Raw genomic sequence first — 19612 nt, forward strand, 5'->3', positions numbered from 1 at the left:
ATACGTTTGGCCACGTACTAGTAGCGTGTTTTAAAAGTACTGACGCCCTATTGTAGCATCATTTTTAAGCCTGTTTACTTCGATACTCTTACAGGTATAAACATCTGTATGCCTTCCTTTCCGAATCTACGTTTCAGCATGCCCCCTACTTCAACGGAAGGTCTCGGATCGTGGTGCGGACTTGGAACCTGGACGTTCCTTTATTCGTGTGTACGATTTTAGTTGTTTTTTTTGTTTTGTTTTGGCTTCCAGGAGCGTCAGTCTGATCGACATGCGTGACGAGGAGGACGTGGATTCGCTGTCGCCTCACAGCCAGGCTCGGCATGAAAGGCTGCACAACCAGTACAACCAGAACAAAGAGGAGGACGACCATTGGCGGGATGTAAGTCACATAAATTGGGATTATATATGGTCGTTGTTTTGATAATCTGTATAGAATATGAATCTAATATCATATCGGACCCAGAACTTACCCCTGAGGGTCACCAAATGAAAAGGCGACAGTTTTTTTGGACAATCATTCACCATAACAATAATTCCTAAAAAGGTCCTCGGTGAGTGTATTACTTAGACGAAGAATATAAATTTTTGAAGTAGTAGGTGTGTTCGGTTGCAGGACCTAGCCCGCTGGAAGAATCGGAGGCGCAGCGCCTCCCAGGATCTGATCAAGAAGGAGGAGGAGAGAAAGATGACGGAAAAACTGCTGATGTCTGAGGTATTTTCGCAACGCAAGAAAAGTATCAAGACCTACAAGGAGATTGTGGAGGAGAAGTACGAGCCATGTTATATTTCCAAAAATATATAGACCATTGATGTAGACGATGTAGGTCTTCAATTCTCGAAACATTTGCCGTAGGGAGCGTCGAGAGCAGGAGCTGCACACGATGTACTCTAACGCCTCGACTGCCGAGGAGAAGGCAGCCATACTGCAGCGCTACGCTCTTCGCTTTACCATCAGCGACGCCATCTTGGAGAAACTCCAGCTTCCGAAACTCCCAGCCGCCATTGCCGAGCAGGTCGCGTACACCCTGAAAGAGGAAGCGGAACTCTTAGAGGCCCAGGCACCTTCTGACTGGCAGAGTCCCCTAGACACTTCAGATCTATCACCTCTCTATCACCAAGACTCTAGAACCTCTGAAGTCCAGCTCTTGCCAAACCAAGCTTCTGAAACCCCAGAACTCCCACTTTCACCAGCCCGAGAGCCCCAAACCCCAAAAGTCCCACTTTCACCAGCCCGAGAGCCCCAAACCCCAAAAGTCCCACTCTTACCAGCCCGAGAGCCCCAAACCCCAGAAGTCCCACTTTCAAGTCCTACTGCCCAAACCTGCAAGATCCAAGAAGTCCCAAACTCACCATCCAAGGAATCTAAAACCTCAGAAGTCCTACCCTTACCCGCCCAAGAGCCCCAGATCTCAGAAGTCCCAAAGTCACCATCCCAGAAATCAAAATCCTCAGAAGTCCTACCCTTACCCGCCCAAGAGCCCCAGATCTCAGAAGTCCCACTTTCAAGTCCTACTGTCCAAACCTGCAGAATTCAAGTCCCAAACTTACCATCCCAGGAATCCAAAACCTCAGAAGTCCTACCCTCACCCACCCCAGAGATTCCACTCTCACCCGCCCGAGCCTTGACGTCTCCGGCAATCCCGTCGTCATCAACCCAGGCGTCCAAAACCCCGGAAATCCTACCCTTGCCTACTCGTATTTCCCCTGCACCCTACAGACCTGTGCCGCTGCTGACGCCCAAACCTTACAGCCAACCGAAACTCAATCAGCTGTCGTACAAGCAGTTTAAAGTAAGACACTATTTTCTTTGCCATATAGTGTACACAGATACAGTTAGTAATTGTATACCCACAAAGTTCTTCTGTATAGTAGGTGTAGCTTATAAGCAGGCTAGTGAATGTACAATCAAGAGAGTTCCTAATAAGGTGCTCGGTGAGTGGATTACCTAGACGAAGAATATAAATATACATGGATATCGAAATTGGACCCAAAACTTACCCCTGAGGGACGCATAAGGAAAAGGTGACAGGTTTTTTTGGACAGTTAATCACCATAACAATAATTCATAATAAGGTGATTGGTGAGTGTATTACCTAGACGAATAATAGAAATATAATATCAAATCGGACCCAGAACTTACCCCTGAGGGACACCTAAAGAAAAGTCGACATTTTTTTGGACAGTCAATCACCAAAACAATGATTCCTAATAAGGTGCTTGGTTAGTGTATTACCTAGACGAAGAATATAAATACAATATCAAATCGGACCCAGAACTTACCCCTGAGGGACACCCAAAGAAAAGATGACAGTCTTTTCGGACAGTCAATCACCAAAACAATGATTCCTAATAAGGTGCTTGGTTAGTGTATTACCTAGACGAAAAATATAAATATACATGAATATCGAAATTGGACCCAGAACTTACCCCTGAGGGACACCAAAAGAAAATGCGAAAGTCTTTTTGGACAGTCAATCACCACAACAATAATTCCTAATAAGGTGCTTGGTAAGTGTATTACCTAGATGACAAATAAGAAAAATATAATATCAAATTGGACCCAGAACTTACCCCTGAGGGACACAATCAAAACACTTGCTGACAATCCTTAACCAGTCATCTCTTCTCCCCATTGTTTTGCTACAGAGCGACGGACTGGTGCGAGTGAACGGAGACTCCACTTCAGAGGAGACAAGAGTGAGTCCGGTCCGACCTGTTTCCTTCTGCCCAGTGCCGACAAAATGGGCAAACGAAAGTCCTCAAAGAGGGCCAGAAATCGCCCCGGAAACGCAGGCTACATCCATCGTTGTGAAGAAAGAGATGCAAAGCCTTAGCAGTTGTGAAGAAAAGAGCACCACAGTGGAGGAGACCTCCAAACCTCTCCCAGCTTCGGAACTAACAGGTTTGAGGCGTCTTTGCATAGCGATTCTTGAGCCAGACATTCTTGCTCTCTAGGAGGTCCGTCATTTGAGGTCTTGAGCCATACTGGCATCTTCAGGTGCTTTAGGTAAGGTCAGATAGCGTTTCACTTCAGTGCTTCTGCAACAGCGAGTCCTGCTGGCTGCTCCAGGCTTCGGCTCAAGTTGTGGAGGATACGCATAGAGTGTAATGTGACCTTCCGTACAAGGTACGGGTCTCTCCGAGAGTCCAACAATGTCTGGTTGCTATTCTGTGGATCTCCTCAGCCAGGATGGGGGTGGTGCAGGCCGCAACGAAGTGCAATAAGAAAGAAGACACCCAACCATGAGCTTATTTGACATCCTGATCCATAAGCATTGGCACTAATATAAATATGGACCATCTTTTGTTGCCTCTACATTTTGGAAAGACTGGCTTACCCCCAAAATCTTAGGTCAGGCATGGCTCACAGTCGACATTCTAATTCATGCCACAAAGTTGAAGCCATGTTAGCGATATCTGTTAGCAGTGGGTGTGGCTAAAAGACTTACATTTAATAATTAGGAGGGGTGTCTGTATACTTTTGGCCAGTAAGAAGAGGTAAAGTATGCGTATGCCGGAGGACCCATGATCTTCGACCCAAACCTAGATCCCCTACACCAGATAGCACATTTCGCTCTAAAATGCCTCGGGTAATCAATCTACTTAAGGCGGCAAAGCAGCCCCACAACATTATGGATCCACTACCAGATGTAGGAGTTCTTTCGCTTCTAAGCATCTGTGAGGTCAGGCATGGCTCACGATCAATGTTCCAATTCCTGCCACACAGTTGAAGGCATCTTAGCAATACCTCTTAGCAGTGGGTGTGGCTAAAAGACTTGCATTCAATAATTAGGAGGGGTGCCTGTATACTTTTGGCTAGTGAGACGTGCTTAGTGTGTTGTTCCGATTTGCTACAGGAAACCAGACGGTCTCTGATTCGGCGGTGAAACGCAGCTGCGTGGTAAAGACGACCATCGTGACGGAGGTTACGGGAACCCACTTACTAGCCACAAGAGACCTAGCCGGTTCTGACCAGGTATGGCTTTATCATCCTTATTATCCCGAAGAACCCTTGATCTTCAACCCGAACCTAAATCCCTGTCACTAGGTAGCACATTTCGCTCTAAATTGCTCGAGTCCTTCAATACCTGAGGCAGCAAAGCAGCCCCACAACATTATGGATCCTCCACCATTCAGCTGTCGGTAGATGTAGGTGTTCCTTTGCTTTTAGGCTACATTTCGGGGACTGCGTGATGAAGACCCCCAACTCGATCGAGGTTTCGGGAACCCACTTACTACCCCAAAAAAAAAAACACTTTCCCAAAAATTAGCACCAGAGGGGGACAAAACACAGGACGTTCTGGTCACATGACCCATTTGTGGGCTGGAGTCCTGCAGTATCGAAGGCAGCAAAGCAGCCCCACAACATTATGGATCCTCCAGCAGGTTTAACTGTAGGCAGATGTAGGCGTTCTTTTGCTTCGAAGCTTCAAAATCAAGTTTGCGAACTGGAACGGAGCCTGTTCCACCTCGTCGAATGGGGCTACGTCTAAAAATCCGCCATTGGCTGAGTCACTTGTCTGAAACCAGCCAATCCGGGACGGCGGTCTGATGTGATCCGTCTGATTGATGACAAAAATCATAATGTGTTTTTTTTTTTTGTCTAGACAAAGAGTTTGAACGGTTCCAGTCAGAATGAACTCGCCTCCTCGTACTCGCCCTCTCTGACAGGTAATAAAACTACACTACCCACAATGCTTAGCTTGGTATGAATAGCAGCCCAGCGGTCTCTTCTTGTCTTTGAACTTCCTCGTAGACCCTTATTTACGTTGGTAATTTCTCTCTCTGTCCTTATCCTTCGTCCCTTTATTCTTGGAAACGTTAGAACCCGGCCACGCCCTCAATAGCTCTAGGTTGCGCTGGGAATTCTTCGCACCCACAGGTAAAACGGACCGAGCCTTCTTGTGCTCGCGGGTCCTAGCGAAGGGCGATTTCGTGCTCGTCTGTCCTTCACCTCTGTTGCATCGTCCATCTCGACCTTCTGCGGGCATCATGGGACTTTTTACGACGGATGTTTGTTGGTAGAATCAAGCCAACGTTCCATTTTGTCCGCATTAGGCTCATTAGGAGTAAGAATCAAAATGCTAACGGCTCGTTTTCCTTCTGGAAAATGCTCATCGCTATTTGTTTGTTAGCTCAAATGCTAATTAGCGCCAGAATTTCGATCTACTAGGTAGATAACTTGTGTTAGCGAGTTAGTCCTTTAGCACAGTGGCTAACCGTTACAACTTTAAGAAGACGTTCCTTAAGATTGAAGTGTGTCCGTGGGAATTCACTCCAAGGAACATTTCAATTCAACCCATAGGTGTTGAATAGGGTTATGGCCAAAAGTATGTGCACACCTGACCTTGAGCTTGTTGGACATCTCAATCTAAAACCATGTGGATTTCCCCCCTCCTTCCACATACAGGCGCCAGTCGCTTCTTTTCACCTGCCGGTGACGGGTCTACGGACCACTCCGGACCTAGAACCGGACACGCAGCCGAGGGCATCCGGGGTGCGCTGAGGAGGCGGGGTCCGCCAGCCCACTTCCGAGATCCTACGAACTACAAGCTTTTTAGCTGCAGCAACTGGCACCAGACTTGCCCTCCAATGGGTCAGAAAGAGACCTGTACCGTTATTTTTCGTCACTACCTCCCTGTGTCGGGAATGGGTGATTTGCGCGCCCGCTGCCTTCCTCGGATGTAGTAGCCTGCGTCAGGCTCCCTCTCCGGAATCGAACCCTGATTCCCCGTTACCGTGGTCACCGTCGTAGGTGCCTATAGTACCATCGAGTTGATGGGGCAGACGTTCGAATGAGACGTCGCCCAGGTCTGATAAATGCACGTATCTCACGAGAGGTCAGCGCTCGTTTGCCGCATCTTTTCACCTGCCAGAGTCTCACAGAGAGCCGTAACGTGTACAGAACACCGCATTAGGGAAGGCCGTTTCCTGTTCCAAAGCAAGCTCCAAAGCCTGGGTTAAAGACACCCCAGTGCTCACATTCCCACACACAGCCACAAAGACTTGCGAGAAGCTTCTCAGAAGAAGAGTTCCTAAGTGACCTGGTTATTTGGTCATTTTGTCTGCACCTAAAGGCCTCCGCATACTTCCTGCAAGAAGCCTTCTCAGAAGTTGTCTTCATTCCGTGACCTTTTGTTTTGCTAGCTTTTACGCTGCCCGAGAACGGGCGGTGCCTAACCTAACCCCCCCCATCCGAGACGGGTACAGTTTCCAGCCTCGGGTACACCATGAGGAATCCTTTAGTCCCGCCCTTCGGACAGACACAGCCAATCTTTTCTGTGTAGCACAGCCAGAATTCGTCTACGACCTCTCTAGAGTGTCTACAAAGAGAGCAGCAACAGTTTAGGGAAGGTACTTTCCTGTTCTGGCATGACCACGCCCTTGTCTATAAAGAAAAGCTTGAACCGGAACATCAGGGTTTCCTAAGCAGTCGAGAAACGGACACAAATTTGAAACGGGACGTCCGACAAGCTCACGCTCAGGGGTCCAGATACTTTTGCCCATGTAGGCCTCTCACCCAGGCCTCTGCAGACCCTGATCTGTGTCCTGCTGCCGTCATACCCAACCAGAACATGGTCAGCCTACTCCATGTAGAGGAACGTGTTTTCGTAAGCGTCCTTTGGGTCATTTTCGCAGCTTTCCTTGTCGTCCAGTCCTGTCCCGTCCTTGTGTTGCATAAATCCACTCTCTCATTTAGCATCTATCAAGACCTTATTTAAGACCTTATTTAACCTGAACGATCTGCTTTCTCTCTTCTCTCGCAGATGGATTCGACCTGACCAGCGAATGCGTAAGTACCTCCTTCCCCTCCTACCTGCCGTCTCTACATTTTCCTCCCCTTCGCTTCGCTTTCTTTCTCTGTTTCCTTGACGTCGAGTTTCCCGCTGTTTCCTTTTCCCCGCTGTGTGTGTGACCGTGCACGTCAGATCGAAACCCCCATGTTGAACCTCGCGAAGAGGGTCGATCACTGGACGTGGGACCCGAACGAGGAGCGCAAACGGCAGGAGCGTTGGCAGCAGGAGCAGGAGCGCCTGCTACAGGTACACCCGTGTGCTCGCTGCATGGAGAGAGACGCATGACCTATAAATGAGTCCTGTGGATCAGTAGATCTAACGTTGGTCTGTCCGAAAACCTAGCGATCTCTCTTCATAGAGTTGTACCGCCTCAGCCCGTTGGTTAGCTTAGTAAGCGGAACTGTGGTGACGTAACCACCGCAATCGCTGTCCAAGTAGTGCGTCTGCCTTCTCTCTACTGAGGCAGCTGATCAGGTAGGCAGCAAGGCAGCTCACTAGGTTTTCGGACAGACCCGGTTTGGTTCCTGTCAAAGTCACTCAGATCCTTCCACCCTCACGGAGGGTGGTCCTAATGTTTTGGCTTAGAGGTGCGGTCCCAAGGTTTGTCCTCTCGGTCTATCGTACAGCAGCCGACTATGGGTGGGAACTTCGTTTCACCTCAGTACATTTCCTCTACTGGATTCTGGATCCAAATCTCGGCCTCGCTTTGGGGTTCTCGTTGACACTCCCAGTGCTGGCTGCCACTGGAAAAAAGACGCCCTCGGGAAACTCTACGCTTTTTTCGCTGCAAAGAGACACTCCCACCTAGGGGTGATGGGAGACGATAACAACCGAAGTGTGTTCCTTATGTCCAGTTTACTCCGGAGCTTTGTTTTGGTTGCCGTCACTGCAGAAATCCCCGCTTCAAGATGGGGTGTTGGAAATGGACATTCTGCCTTGATTTGAATCCAGAACTCAGTCAAGTTTGAAGTTGACTGAAACATACCTTTAAGGCCACGGTCATTTGCGATCTTCAGCAGTTGACCCTCTTCCAGTACGGACGATCCATTCCTTCGCATATCGTGGGTCAGCAGAGATAGGTGATCTTGCACCAGGTGGGAGAATAAGGGCCCAGACCCGGTCTCTTCCAAATGTCCCTCTGTTCACTCTCCGTCACGGCAAATATCCTTAGCAGCCGGCAGGATCCGGGCGAAGAGTTCCTAAGTGACCTGGCCTTCGCGAGCATACAAGCTGGCATACTTTCAGCGGTTTGGTTTTGCCTGTCACATCTGCTCCACAGCTGCAGGTGACGCTGTGACATTTATGATGTTCAATTCCATGACTACCGAAAAACAATGATCACAGTTATGGCGACGTGCAAGGTATTGGAAGCGTATAAAAATGCTACAAGAAGAAGCAGAGTAAGAACCATCTGTCTTTATAATCTCTCAGTGAGGAATCATAAAGGTGACGATGCCGCCAGACTTGCTCTGAGAGACGCTCCTCAAATCGTCCATGTTTGTTTTCATGGCACGAGAGTGTCGTCGTCCGCGGAGTTCGCCCAGCTTCCGTGTGCGCAACAAAGCGAGCGAAGCCTCTGCGTGACGTCCGTGGTTGTTCGCTTTCTCCGCAATGACGTCACATTGGTCGCCGAAGCCAGGCGAACGTCGTCTCCGCATGAAGTACGCCGAGGCCTTTACTCTGTACACCTTTTCACCACACGGTAGTGCGTGACATTCTGGTACCTTCCGGAATTTGATTCGCATACCTCCTTGGCGCTCGTTGTAGGCGCGCAGTTATTAGATCTGCGTGCTAGATAAAGCAGATCGGGTGGCCAGCAAGGGGAACCATGGGCATTGGAGGACAGATCATAAAGGGTTTTTTGGCTCCTACAGGAAAAGTATCAGAGGGAGCAGGAACGACTGAAGCAGGAGTGGGAGAAAGCCCAGAAGGAAGTAGAAGAAGAGGAAAGGAAACACCACGAGGAGGTTCGGCACGCATCCATCACTTCGTACTTCGGTTCGTCAGTGTTATTCCAAACAACTGATCGGTCGTGGTTTACTTATTAGGAGCAAAAGATCCTGGAGGAAACGGTGGCCCCTCTGACCCCACACTCGTCCGGTCTGTCGTCCTCGGGCTCGGTGACGGACGCCTCCCCCACCGGAACCTCTCACGACACCATCGTCCTGTCGCTGGCTGACTGGGAAAGGAAACAGGAGATGCTGGAGAAACAGGTCAAGTCGGACGGGACAAGGTGGGTGGAGCACAGGTGCTATTTAGAAAAGCCAAGTGTTGTCTGACCTTGTCTTGATGGACCTTGAGTTGTGCACATTGGTACAGTTGTGGTACACTACATAGCCAAAAGTATGAGGACGCCTTAAACGCACGACTATACAAGGTTTTAACTCTATTTAACTACGTCAAGCTTTCCACGAGATGTTAAAACTCCTCAAAAAATTGTAATTGTTATTATTAAATTATAAATTATAATAATTACATCTCAAGGTGTTTGGTTTGTCTGTGTTTTGAACTGCAAAGTTAGGAGTCGATTCGGATGAGTCGATTCTTTGAAATGTTTTCAAATCCTGCCCTACGTATTGTTTTATGAATAATAATAATTCAGCTATGCTAACAAATAAAATAAAAAACTAAACTGAATAAAATATACGTGTTGTATTAAATATGAAATCTCAAAGCGTTTGTTTTGCCCGTGTTTTAAACTGCAGAACTGGGAGTCGATTCAGAGCAGAGTCGATTCTTTGAAATGTTGTCAAATCTTGTCCCACGTATTGTTTTATGAATAATTATATTTCAGCTATGCTAGGAAATAAAATAAAATAAACAAAATAAAACGTACGTGTTACGTATTACATATTAAACCTCAATTCGTTCGGTTTGCCTGTGTTTTGAACTGCAAAGTTGGGAGTCGATTCGGAGCTGAGTCGATTCTTTACATTTTTTTCAAATCCTGCACCATATATTGTTTTATGAAGAATAATTAAACTATGCTGGCAAATAAAATAAATAAAAAAGAATAAAACATACGTGTTGTGTTAAATATTAAATCTCAAAGCGTTTGTTTTGTCTGTGTTTTGAACTGAAGAACAGGGAGTCGATTCGGAGCTGAGTCGATTCTTTGAAATGTTTTCCAATACGTAATTCAGAAATGAATAAAATATCCACAAACAAACACTGGCAGAAGAATGGGCTTAGTGGCTGTAAATCTTACCTGTTATGTTTTTATTATAAAAATTTATCTAGGTTTAAACCTTAACCTAAAAAACAAAAAGGAGAATCGATTTCAAAGAATCGACTCTCATTAGAATCGACTCCCAGTTTTGCAATTCAAAACACAGGTAAACCAAACGCTTTGAGATGTAATATTTAATAAAACACGTACGTTTTATTAGCTAGCATAAATTAATTATTATTCATAAAGCAGTACGGGGCAGGAATTAAAACATTTCAAAGAATCGACTCATCAAATTCGACTCCCAGTTTTGCAGTTCAAAACACAGACAAACCGAACGCATCAAGATTTAATATTTAATAAAACACGTAGGTTTTATTCTGTTTTATTTACTTGTTAGCATAACTGAATTATTATTATTCACAAAACAATACGTGGGGAAGAATTAAAAACATTTCAAAGAATCGACTCCTTGAAATCGAGTCTACCTTTTTTTACTGTAAGGCTTAAACCTAGATTAATTTTCATAATACACACCTAACAGATAAGATTTTACAGCCATTAAGCCCATTCTTCTGCCAGTGTTTGTTTTGAGATTTCATTTATCTCTGAATTATTCATTTCATAAGTGGTGTCCACATACTTTTGGCCATACTGTTGAGACTTAAAGAGTAATGTTAATATATTTCACATCCACACAGCTCTAACTGGACAGAAGAAATCGAACCTACGCAGCAGAACGGCCAGCAAGCGGAGCATCAGGAGGGCCAAACGGCGACGCCGCGACTGCAGTTCATCCAGGGTACCTCACGTGCACCACTGTTAGGAAATAGGCATCGCCACGCCTGGTCCTAATGTTTTGGCTCATGGGTGTAAACTTCTGTACATGCAGACGAGACCTGGAGCTGTAAACCGGAACACACACACGAGCTGAACAAGACGGCCTCGCTGGACCGGAACGCCGGCCTTCCGCAGGATCAGGCTCCCAAAATGAGGAGGTGGGTGTGTTTGCTGTCGTGAGTGTTCGTGCACGCTCGGCTGATTCATATATTCCTCATTGTTCTGCTCCACGTTCATGGATGTACGTTAATGCATGTGTGTGTGTGTATGTGTGTGTGTGTGTGTGGGTCAGGTCTGGGTCGTACGAACATGTTTTGGGATGCACATCTGTAATTTGTCCATCATCACAAGACGCATCGGCATCTACAGACAGGTAGGTTGTTCTTCCACTACCCAGCATGCAATAGTCCTGCATGCACTCTCATATATATATATATACGGTATATATACATGCAGTATATATATATACACACACAAACATCTTTAAAGTGGGTCATACCATTTCTGGTCTCATCTGCCTGCCTTCACTTCCATTAAGGTTGCAGTTGCACAATTTTATATGTATGTATATGTGTGTTTGTGTGTATGTGTGTGTGTGTATGTATGTGTGTATATATATATATATTTATAGTGTATATATATATATATATATATATATATATATATATATATATATATATATATACTGGTGCTGGTCATTAAATTAGAATATCATGACATAGACACCTTGAACTCCTCCACCTTCCACTTGAGGATGCGCCACAGGTGCTCAATTGGGTTTAGTCCATCACCTTTACCTTCAGCTTCCTCAGCAAGGCAGTTGTCATCTTGGAGGTTGTGTTTGGGGTCGTTATCCTGTTGGAAAACTGCCATGAGGCCCAGTTTTCGAAGGGAGGGGATCATGCTCTGTTTCGGAATGTCACAGTACATGTTGGAATTCATGTTTCCCTCAATGAACCGCAGCTCCCCAGTGCCAGCAACACTCATGCAGCCCAAGACCATGATGCTACCACCACCATGCTTGACTGTAGGCAAGATACAGTTGTCTTGGTACTTCTCACCAGGGCGCCGCCACACATGCTGGACACCATCTGAGCCAAACAAGTTTATCTTGGTCTCGTCAGACCACAGGGCATTCCAGTAATCCATGTTCTTGGACTGCTTGTCTTCAGCAAACTGTTTGCGGGCTTTCTTGTGCGTCAGCTTCCTTCTGGGATGACGACCATGCAGACCGAGTTGATGCAGTGTGCGGCGTATGGTCTGAGCACTGACAGGCTGACCTCCCACGTCTTCAACCTCTGCAGCAATGCTGGCAGCACTCATGTGTCTATTTTTTAAAGCCGACCTCTGGATATGACACCGAACACGTGGACTCGACTTCTTTGGTCGACCCTGGCGAAGCCTGTTCCGAGTGGAACCTGTCCTGGAAAACCGCTGTATGACCTTGGCCACCATGCTGTAGCTCAGTTTCAGGGTGTTAGCAATCTTCTTATAGCCCAGGCCATCTTTGTGGAGAGCAACAATTCTATTTCTCACATCCTCAGAGAGTTCTTTGCCATGAGGTGCCATGTTGAATATCCAGTGGCCAGTATGAGAGAATTGTACCCAAAACACCCAATTTAACAGCCCGGATAACAACAGTTATTTCCGGAATCTTTTCACAATATCATGAACTGTAGTTGGTTAATAATAATAATAATTTGAATTGATTGGCAATTATTTACATTTAGAATGTCGTTATGCACAATTCTGCAGGTCCATAAGTGCAAAGAAGCTCTGCTCCAGCTGTACGGAGCCACTGGGGAAAGGAGCAGCCATGATCATCGAGTCCCTCGGCCTCTATTTCCACATCCAGTGCTTCAAGGTACCGACATGTTTACGTTCTTTACCCGGTCTGTAATGCCTTTCTAGCGAATGTTTAAATACCCGTGTGTGTGTTCCAGTGCGGGGTCTGTAGAGGGCTGCTCGGCGACACGAGTTCGGGGACCGACGTCCGGATCCGGACCGGCGTGCTCAACTGTCACGAGTGCTACCTAAAATCCCGCGGTGAGTATACCAGCTCACGTCGGGTCACCATGACGGTCAGGCTTTCTCCGAAGTCCCAGAGGTTCTCGGTCGGATTCAGGTCTAGGGAACGTGAGGGCCGGTCAATGGCATCGATGCCTTCGTCGTCCAGGAACTGCCCACACACTCTGTGGATCTCAGCATTCAGGGTGTCCCTCCAAGGATATACCTCCCTAGACCATCAGTGACCCACCACCAAACCGGTCCTGCTGGATGATGTGTCCTGGTATCTCCTCCATGCTCTTGAGACTGGGAGACACATCGAACATGGGTGTGCCATCCTGGAGGTGCTGCAGGTGCCGCCTCGTGCTACCAGTAGTGAATGCAAAACCAGAGAAGAATCAAGAGTCGACGCCATCATGTGGGGGCCTCAACACGCCCAGATGGCACAGCGGGATATTCCTCGGTTCGAAACTCAGCGTCGGGCATAATTGGCAGTGCCTGCAGGGAGGGATGACCGGAATATGTGGGTGGGGGTAAGGTGGGGGTCCTGTGGGGGTCCTGACCATTGAAGAACTGCATGAATATATATACGTATATATTAAGTTAATTGTTATAATTAAGTGAATAATGAATACAATAGGATTATAGCTGTACACAATTATGACATCATAACATCTCTATCCTTTCAGCTGCTGGACAGCCCACGGTGTTATAAGGCCGGTCCGGAGGCGTCGGAGAGGAAGCCCGAGAGACCCGCCGAGCCGACGCCAGGGCCGAGAACACGACGGACACCCGAGTTCTCTCATTCAAACATCTCTCTCATTCTCAAGAAAGAAGCACAAATTTAAAAAAAAAAGCACTAATCGCCTTTTTAGCGCAAACGGACAGTTCGGGAATTAAATTTAAGAACCGCTAACCTGGATTTCGGACGTCCAACCTGATTGTCGATACGTGTTTTGCACTTTAAGAGCTATTTTTTACAAACTTTCAGCTACTTGTAGACGTTTAGAAAGAAGCGTAAAGCATAATAAGCAATGATTATTAAATTCTACTTCTTTTTTTTTTTTTTTTTTGGTTGGAAATTGGAGTCGTTTCGGGTCGATCTCGCACCTCGTACCCTATAGTCAGGGCCGGACTGCACCAATCAAGAGTTTGGATCGTCGAGATTGGATCCAAGCGGGCGTACGACGGTATGACGGGCAAATGTGACCACTGATGTGAGGTCGAGGCACCGGCACGGCCAGCGTGTTCCAGGCCAAAATACTGGTTCCTCTGATTTTAGAACTGGCCCGATGGTGCCCCCTAGTGCTCTACTCTAACGTCCGGGGGGGCTACTGACCCGTCTGCCCCGCCCAGTATATAGCCCCGGCCCTGCCTATAGCGCGCGTATGAAAGAGATACGAGCCGTTCTGGGTGAAGCTTTCGAAATCGTATACACTATATGGCCAGTCGAGGTATGTCTGTGTGTGGGAATTTGTGCCCATTTGTGTGGCTGGGAACTGATTTGGGCGCCCAGGTGGCACAGCGGGATGATCGGCCGGGATTCTGAGCGCTCGGGTCCGAATCCGGGCTCGGCTGGGCGCCCAGGGACAGAATCGGCTTCCAGTCTGCCGGGTGGAAAAGACCGGACTAAGGGGTGGGGTGTGAGGATCTTGATTGCCCGGGGGTGTGTGTCGGGCAAATATACACCCTCCTTGGGCGCCGTCGGGGTCCCCAGGAGCAGATTGGCTACGCTAAATTAGGGGGGAATACGTTTGTCCATATAGTGTATATACTCATAAAGCTATAAGGTTTCCCGACTTATTAAGGAGGTCATGTGATTTGTTTCTCGGGTTTATACTGGACGATAAATCGATGTGAAATGTGAAGCCTTAAATGAAGGCGAGCGATGCTGCACCGGCCTGCGCGGAGGAATCCCGAACGGCTTTCTAATGTCCGCTACAGAAACCGAGATGCTTCCACCACCGCGCTTCACAGTTGGTTTTGATTTCTACCATCCCCTTTAACTAGTTTCCGTTCCCATTTTTGGCATTTTTGGGATCATGGCGCATCATCCCGCTTCGGTTTCTCAAATTCAACACCTTACGGCGACAATCAGATCCAAACCGAGATGCTTCCACCACCGCGCTTCACAGAATCGGAAAATCGGTAAAAGGGCACGGTAGAAATGAAAACCAACCGTGAAACACGGTGGTGGAAGCATCTCGGTTTGGATCTGATTGTCGCCGTAAGGTGTAGAGGTCGAGAAATTAGAGCTGGATGATGCGCCATGATCCCTGCTGTGAAACACGGTGGTGGAAGCATCTCGGTTTGGATCTGCTTTGCCCTCATGAGGTATCAAGTTTGAGAAATTGAAGCTGGATGATGCGCCATGATCCCAAAAATGCCCAAAATGGGAACGTAAATAGTTCAAACCGAAACGTTGTCCCTGCTGTGAAGCGCGGTGGTGGAAGCATCTCGGTGTGGATATGCTTTGCCGCCATGAAGTGTCGAGTCTGAGAAATTGAAGCGGGACAATCCCTGCTCGACAAATTCGGGATAATCCCTGCGCGACAAACTTGACACCCTATGGCGGCAAAGCAGATCCAAACCGAGATGCTTCCACCACCGCGCTTCACAGCAGGGACGCTGTTTCGGTTGTAACAATTTTCCGTTCCCATTTTTGGCATTTTTTGGGATCATGGCGCATCATCCCGCTTTAATTTCTCAACCTGTGTATCCAAACTGAAATGCTTCCACCACCGCGCTTCACAGCAGGGATGACGCTGACATTTTGGTTTTGATTTCTATCGTCCCCTTTTAACTAGTTTCCGTTCCCATTTCGACATTTTTGGGATCATGGCGCATCATCCCGCTTTGGTTTCTCAAATTCAACACCTTACGGCGACAATCAGATTCAAAATCGAGATGTTTCCACCACCGCGCTTCACAGCAGGAATAACGCTTTGGTTTTAATTTTTACCGTCTCCCTTTAACTATGTTCCGTTCCAATTTTCGGCATTTTTCGGATCACGGCGCGTCATCCAGCTCTGATTTCTAGACTTCGACACCCTATGGTGGCAAAGCAGACCCAAACCGAGATGCTTCCACCACCGCGCTTCACAGAAACGGAAAATAGGTAAAAGGGCACGGTAGAAATGAAAACCAACTGAGAAGCGCGGTGGTGGAAGCATCTCGGTTTGGATATGCTTTGCCGCCATGAGGTGTCGGGGTTGAGAAATTGAAGCGGGATGATGCGCCATGATCCCAAAAATGCCCAAAATGGGAACATAAAATAGTTAAAACCGAAACGTCATCCCTGCTGTGAAGCGCGGTGGTGGAAGCATCTCGGTTTGGATCTGCTTTGCCCCCAAGAGGTGAAGCGGGACAATCCCTGCTTGACAAACTTGACACCCTATGGCGGCAAAGCAGATCCAAACCGAGATGCTTTCACCACCGCGCTTCACAGCAGGGACGACGTTTCGGTTTTAATTATTTTCCCTTTCTATTTTTGGCATTTTTTGGGATCGTGGCGCATCATCCCGCTTCGATTTCTCGACCTCGACACCTTACGGCGACAATCAGATCCAAACCGAGATGCGTCCACCATCGCACGTTACAGAAATGGAAAATAGGTAAAAGGGGACGGGAGAAATAAAAACAACCGTGAAACACGGTGGTGGAAGCATCTCGGTTTGGATCTGCTTTGGCGCCATGAGGTGTTGAGTTTGAGAAACTGAAGCGGGGCAATCCCTGCTCGACAAACTCGACACCCTATGGCGGCAAGGCAGATCCAAACCGAGATGCTTCCACCACCGCGCTTCACAGCAGGGATGACTATTTCTATCGTGTCCTTTTAACTAGTTTCAACTTAAATGTTTGGCATTTTTTGGGATCATGGCGCATCATCCCGCTTCAATTTCCCAGCAGATCCAAACCGAGATGCTCCCACCACCGCTTCACAACAGGGACGCCGTTTCGTTTTCAACTATTTTCCGTTCCCATTTTCGGCATCCAGGAGACACTTTTATCCAGTTTGCGGTCGAAACCGCTCAAGGGTCCGACAGCAGGTGGGTCTTGATCCAGCAACATTCGGATTCGGATTCCTAGTCCGATTCCTTAACCGATTCCTTAACCGCTAGGCCACAACCGCGCCTATCTTCCAACACTGTGTTACGCATTTTCGTCGTGAATGTTGTCGGAAAATTGGCTCGACTTGGCGTATTTCGGTCATTCGTGTTAAATTCCAGGTAATTTAAGGGGGTTGCTTTACTTTTTTCTGTACTTTCATTTGGACACTAGGTGGCCATTCGGGATTCCTTCCTCCAGCGACTGAACGGTTTAAAACGTCGGTTTGTTTAGTCGTTTGCTTTTAAGTTATTGCTAGTATTAACCTATGTTGAGTATTTTATTTCCTTTTCAATTGTCTTCTAATTAACGACGATTAGTTTGCTGTATAATATAAATAATATGCATGACGTTTGTTCCGAGATTTTAAGTTGTTAAATTCGTTTGAGCTTCGGGAAGGTCTTCCTTTAAAATATATATATATATATATATATATATATATATATATATATATATATATAAAAATGTATCTTTTTGTTTTTGTATTTTTTCCAGACGGCAGTCGGTCGTGTCTGTCTCTATGTTGTGCCTTAAGAATGACTAGACACTTTAAGAGGGCGTGTCTGTACGCGACGTCCGAAGCTAAGCCGTGTCTCCGTTATTGCGTATCCGTCACAGCGCTAGTCGCCAACCGGTTCATCTAATAAAATCTACCGAATTCTTAGGATCCGTTGTTGTTTTTGTAACACTGTGCAGTCCCGTAACGCTAGCTATCGAGGCTAAGTTAGCTAAGAAAATTAGTCTTGTTCATTTAGCGTTAACATTCTAAACAGTTTAAGTGATTAAGGGTCTCAATGGTGGCAACCTGGCAGAGGTGTGACGTGAACCGGCAACCTTCTGATTTCTAGTCCAGTACCTCGACCGCTAAGCTACGACTGCCCCATTATTAAATTCACCAAGAGCTAAACCTCCACCGGACCACAGAGAGAGCCTTCATCGTCCGCCACGGGGCGCTGTTGGCTGGATGTTTTTGGTTGGTGGACGATTCTCAGTCCAGCAGTGACAGTGAGGTGTTTAAAAACTCCAGCAGCGCTGCTGTATCTGATCCACTCATACCAGCACAACACACACTAACACACCACCACCATGTCAGTGTCACTGCAGTGCTGAGATTGATCCACCACCTAAATAATACCTGTTCTGTGGTGGTCCTGACCATTGAAGAACAGCATGAAAGATGGACTACAGTCAGTAATTGTAGAACTACAAAGTGCTTGTGTAAAAACAAGGAGGTGGTTTTGATTTATTATAAATCATATAATAAATCAATAAAATAATAATTAATTAAACTTTTACGCTGTCGCCCCCTTGTGGAGGCTTTGGGTTACATCTTGTATAAATAGACTGAAGTTGCTTTGTGCTGCCTGAAAAAATCACGGCCGAAATGTGGGTCGCTTGAAAAAACCTGGTTTAGATCAAATAAATAAAAACTCTTTAACTCTTTAAGAATTCTAGAGTTTGGGACACATGCTGAAACCGAAAAAAATCGGTCGCAAAGAAAAATACATAATAATAATAATAATAATAATAATAATAATAAATGAAAGTTGTACGCTGCCGCCCCCTTGTGGAAGCTTCATGTTCTGTCTCATATAAAGAGAGAAGAATTTGCGCTGTTTGTGTTGCCTGAAATAATCACGGAATAATACAAATTCGAAAAATCCTGGTCTAGATGATTCAAATTAAACCTTTTTAACTCTTTAACTCTGTAAGAATGCTAAAGTTTGGGACACACCCAAGTTTTCGTCACTCACTTTAACAAAAAGCTACATGATATTCTCTGCTCAAACGAATCATTCTTGACATAAAAGGCTTTGTTTAAATGACTCATTCTGAACATGAATCACTTTGTTCAAACGAATCATTCTTGACATAAAAGGCTTTGTTTAAATGACTCATTCTGAGCATGAATCACTTTGTTCAAACGAATCATTCTTGACATAAAAGGCTTTGTTTAAATGACTCATTCTGGGCATGAATCACTTTGTTCAAACGAATCATTCTTGACATGAATCACTTTGTTCAAATGAATCATTCTTGACATAAAAGGCTTTGTTTAAATGACTCATTCTGGGCATGAATCACTTTGTTCAAACGAATCATTTTTGACATGAATCACTTTGTTCAAACGAATCATTGTTGACATGAATCACTGTTCAAACAAATCATTCTTGACATAAAAGATTTCATTCAAATGACTCATTCTGGGCATGAATCACTTTGTTCAAATGACTCATTCTGTGCTTGAATCACTTTGTTCAAATGACTCATTCTGGACTTGAATCAAACGACTCAGTCTGAACTTAAATAGCGGTATAAACGAATCATTCTTGACATGAAAGATTTCATTCAAATGACTCATTCAGGGCATGAATCACTTTGTTCAAACGACTCATTCTGGGCATGAATCACATTGTTCAAATAACTCATTCTGGGCATGAATCACTGTTCAAACGAATCATTCTTAACATGAAAGATTTCATTCAAATGACTCATTCTGGGCATGAATCACTTTGTTCAAACGACTCATTCTGGGCATGAATTACTGTTCAATGTAATCATGCTTGACATGAATCACTTTGTTCAAACGAATCATTCTTGACATGAATCACTCTGTTCAAATGAATAATTCATGACATAAAATACTTTGTTCAAATGACTCATTCTGGGCATGAATCACTTTGTTCAA

General features: G+C 46.0%; 1 protein-coding gene across 7 annotated transcripts in view; it reads left to right on the plus strand.

Annotated features, from left to right (window-relative positions):
- Positions 1–14911, plus strand: part of limch1a (LIM and calponin homology domains 1a) — a 46869-nt gene extending 31958 nt beyond the window's left edge. For 4 of the 7 annotated variants that reach the window (XM_063009203.1, XM_063009204.1, XM_063009207.1 and 1 more), the window contains 16 exons: positions 253–382; positions 617–771; positions 857–1793; positions 2650–2905; positions 3861–3979; positions 4611–4674; positions 6771–6796; positions 6933–7046; positions 8675–8767; positions 8849–9033; positions 10671–10771; positions 10862–10967; positions 11102–11182; positions 12565–12673; positions 12753–12855; positions 13506–14911. In XM_063009203.1, coding sequence (XP_062865273.1) covers positions 253–382; positions 617–771; positions 857–1793; positions 2650–2905; positions 3861–3979; positions 4611–4674; positions 6771–6796; positions 6933–7046; positions 8675–8767; positions 8849–9033; positions 10671–10771; positions 10862–10967; positions 11102–11182; positions 12565–12673; positions 12753–12855; positions 13506–13531 — 2605 coding nt within the window. In that variant the 3' untranslated portion in view covers positions 13532–14911. Of the gene's footprint in view, positions 1–252; positions 383–616; positions 772–856; positions 1794–2649; positions 2906–3860; positions 3980–4610; positions 4675–6770; positions 6797–6932; positions 7047–8674; positions 8768–8848; positions 9034–10670; positions 10772–10861; positions 10968–11101; positions 11183–12564; positions 12674–12752; positions 12856–13505 lie in introns of those variants that run through there. The other 3 variants (XM_063009205.1, XM_063009206.1, XR_010014673.1) reach the window with 3 other exon arrangements.
- Positions 14912–19612: the final 4701 nt, after the last annotated feature.

Source organism: Trichomycterus rosablanca, chromosome 14 (genome assembly GCF_030014385.1).
Source record: "Trichomycterus rosablanca isolate fTriRos1 chromosome 14, fTriRos1.hap1, whole genome shotgun sequence".
NCBI lineage: Eukaryota > Metazoa > Chordata > Actinopteri > Siluriformes > Trichomycteridae > Trichomycterus > Trichomycterus rosablanca.